Here is a 2,650-nt window from a genome sequence, read left to right as displayed (position 1 = left end):
ACTTTCAAACCCTCTTCGGGCTGGAAATGCCATCAAAGGATTCAAATCTTGACAGATCTTATTAACCTGTGTTATTGACCTTATTTTATTTCCTATATACTTACTTTCCCACATAGTTCACCACCCTCGGAAGCCTGTGGCCAGATTCATTCTCCGCAGATGAATTGTTCTTTGATAAAGATGCTGAGAGACTGTGACCAGCGACGCCGCTCCGATTTACGCATCCTCTGAGCGCCTTGTGCTCAGCACACAGCCTGGTTTTGATGGGCTTGCTTGCTTTTCTCTGGGGGTCTTTTATTCCAGAGCTCTAGCCGTGAACTTCTGGTGAGTAGAGGCAGGGCTCCTTCTCTCTGGCTCTCAGAAGGAGTGACTGCCTGCTAGGAGTCTGTTGACAGGCAGAAGAACAAGGAAAGGCTAAAACACGAAAACTATGCCGGTTCTTTTTTTTTTAATATTTATTTATTTATTTATTTATTTATTATGTATACAATATTCTGTCTATGTGTATGCCTGCAGGCCAGAAGAGGGCACCAGACCCTATTACAGATGGTTGTGAGCCACCATGTGGTTGCTGGGACTTGAACTCAGGACCTCTAAGAAGAGAGGCAATGCTCTTAACCTCTGAGCCATCTCTCCAGGCCACTATGCCGGTTCTTAACCTGCATGTCTGACATGGACCTATTGGGAAGAGGGACTTGTGGTCCCATGCCTAGCTTCCCACCTTGCAGGGAAGGCAGATGTGATGTGGGCAAGAAACCAACTACACATGTGAATTTTTTTTTTTTTTTTGGTTTTGTTTTTCGCACAGGGTTTCTCTATAGCTTTGGTGCCTGTCCTGGAACTAACTCTTTTTTTTTTTTAAGATTTATTTATTTATTATGTATACAATGTTCTGCCTGCACATATGTTTGCAGGCCAGAAGAGGGCACTAGACCTCATTACAGATGATTGTGAACCCCCATGTGGTTGCTGGGAATTGAACTCAGGACCTCTGGAAGAACAGCCAATGCTCTTAACCTCTGAGCCATCTCTCCAGCCCTGGAACTAACTCTTGTAGACCAGGCTGGCCTCAAACTCACAAAGATCCACCTGCCTCTGCCTCCTGAGTGCTGGGATTAAAGGCGTGCACTACCACTGCCCGGCTACACATGTGAAATTTGTGTGAAGGATGAGGAACAGAAAAGGCAGATCCCCCAGGGATGCTTTGAGGAGGAAGGGGAGCCTGCTATGTTTGGTCTGAGAGAAGAACATTCCAGTATCTGGGAACACTAAGGACAAAGGACCAGTAAAGAGCATGATCTATCTGTGTGAGGAAAGGAAGGAGAAGAAAGAAGTGGGGGGAGGGGGAAAGACTTGATTCTCTAGGGCAGGAAGAAGACAGCTGAACCAGCACAGGACTTTAGAACGGAGTCGTGGGTTCATTGTAAATGGAATAGGCAGCCTTGGAAGGTTTTAAACCAAGACTGATATGTTTGATTTATCTTTTATTTTTTAAAGATTTATTTTGCTTTTAATGATGTATTTGTGTGTATAAGTGCACGGGAGTGCGTATGTCCAGGGAGGTGAGAAAAAGGTTCGATTCTCAGTGAGCTCCCTGATAGAGGTGCTGAGAACTGAACCAGGATCCTCTGAAAGAGCAGTAAGCACTTTTAACCCTGCCCATCTCTCCAGCCCCACCCAGATAGATTCTTGTTTAATGCTACTCTGTGGTCTCTGCCTCAACCCCTCTCTAGTCAAGCACATGACATGACTCGGTGATACACTGGAAGCTAGTTTATTTTTTTTTTTTTTATGTTTTGCAAGGACTGAGCTGGGCGCCGCTGGAGACAGTTGGGCTCTGGAAGATTGTCGCTAGTTACGCTGGTCCCCTTCCTCAGCACTGCGGCGGCCAAAGTCCATCCATCCATACGCCTCTTCTTCTTCCTCCATCCTTGGCATCTGCTTCTTGGACAGGTCTGAGGAGGTGACAGGAAGTGAGAATGGAGAGGAGGAGGCCTGGTCTCTGGGACACTGTGAGGCCAGTAGTGGGGAACCATGGCCAGATCTGATTGGGCCAGTAGCTACTACCTGTTATGAAGTGTTGAGGACCCTGGGGCCCCAGCTGCCTTCGATGGTGAGAGGCTGGGTCCAGCTGGGCCAGCTGATGTAGTTCCAGGCCCCTGTTGGCCCCTGGTCCAGAGGATGCATCCTGTAGATGGGAGTGGGGCTTCCAAGAAGCTTCAGAGAAGGTAGCCAGAGCCAGGACTAAGATCAGCATGCACACGCACAGTCGAAACATCTTGTCTGCAAAGGGGAGAGAGCGGGACTTCAAGATGGGGCTATCCCTGGGCTGTGGGGGCACAGGCCTTTAAACCCAGCACTCGGGAGGCAGAGGCAGGCAGATCTCTGTGAGTTCAAGGCCAGCCTGTTCTACAGAATGAGTTCCAGGAAAGCCAGGGCTACACAAAGAAACCCTGTCTAGAAAGAAAGAAAGAAAGAAAGAAAGGGAAAAGAAAACACAATAAAATATTCAACCTTCAGATTTACAGAGAGAGACCTTGTTTCCATGGACAATAAGGTGTAGAGCAATAAATCTCTGACCTCCACATAGGCACTATGCACACACACACACACACACACACACACACACACACAATTTCAAAATCTCCTG

At 47.4% G+C, this 2,650-nt stretch overlaps 1 protein-coding gene across 1 annotated transcript; it reads right to left on the bottom strand.

The window, feature by feature from the left end:
* Positions 1–1,831: 1,831 nt before the first annotated feature.
* Positions 1,832–2,278, bottom strand: Gast (gastrin). The gene is made up of 2 exons (XM_041643795.1): positions 2,068–2,278; positions 1,832–1,955 (listed from the first exon to the last, which is right to left on the bottom strand). Exons 1-2 carry the CDS (start codon positions 2,276–2,278, stop codon positions 1,852–1,854), a joined length of 315 nt encoding a protein of 104 aa, XP_041499729.1. The 3' UTR covers positions 1,832–1,851.
* Between the last annotated feature and the right edge of the window lie 372 nt (positions 2,279–2,650).

This window comes from Microtus oregoni, unplaced genomic scaffold (genome assembly GCF_018167655.1).
Source record: "Microtus oregoni isolate MIOR12 unplaced genomic scaffold, Mior012 000091F_ref0000469, whole genome shotgun sequence".
NCBI lineage: Eukaryota > Metazoa > Chordata > Mammalia > Rodentia > Cricetidae > Microtus > Microtus oregoni.
Note: the sequence above shows the minus strand (reverse complement) of the source record. Positions and strands in the feature narration are given on the sequence as shown.

What these genes read in the sequence shown, in the direction of transcription:
- Gast (XM_041643795.1), bottom strand. Translation starts at nt 2,278, where the DNA reads ATGTTTCGACTGTGCGTGTGCATGCTGATCTTAGTCCTGGCTCTGGCT. An exon ending in TCCTCAACACTTCATAACAG is followed by an intron (nt 1,956 to 2,067) that starts GTAGTAGCTACT and finishes TCACCTCCTCAG; the next exon opens with ACCTGTCCAAGAAGCAGATG.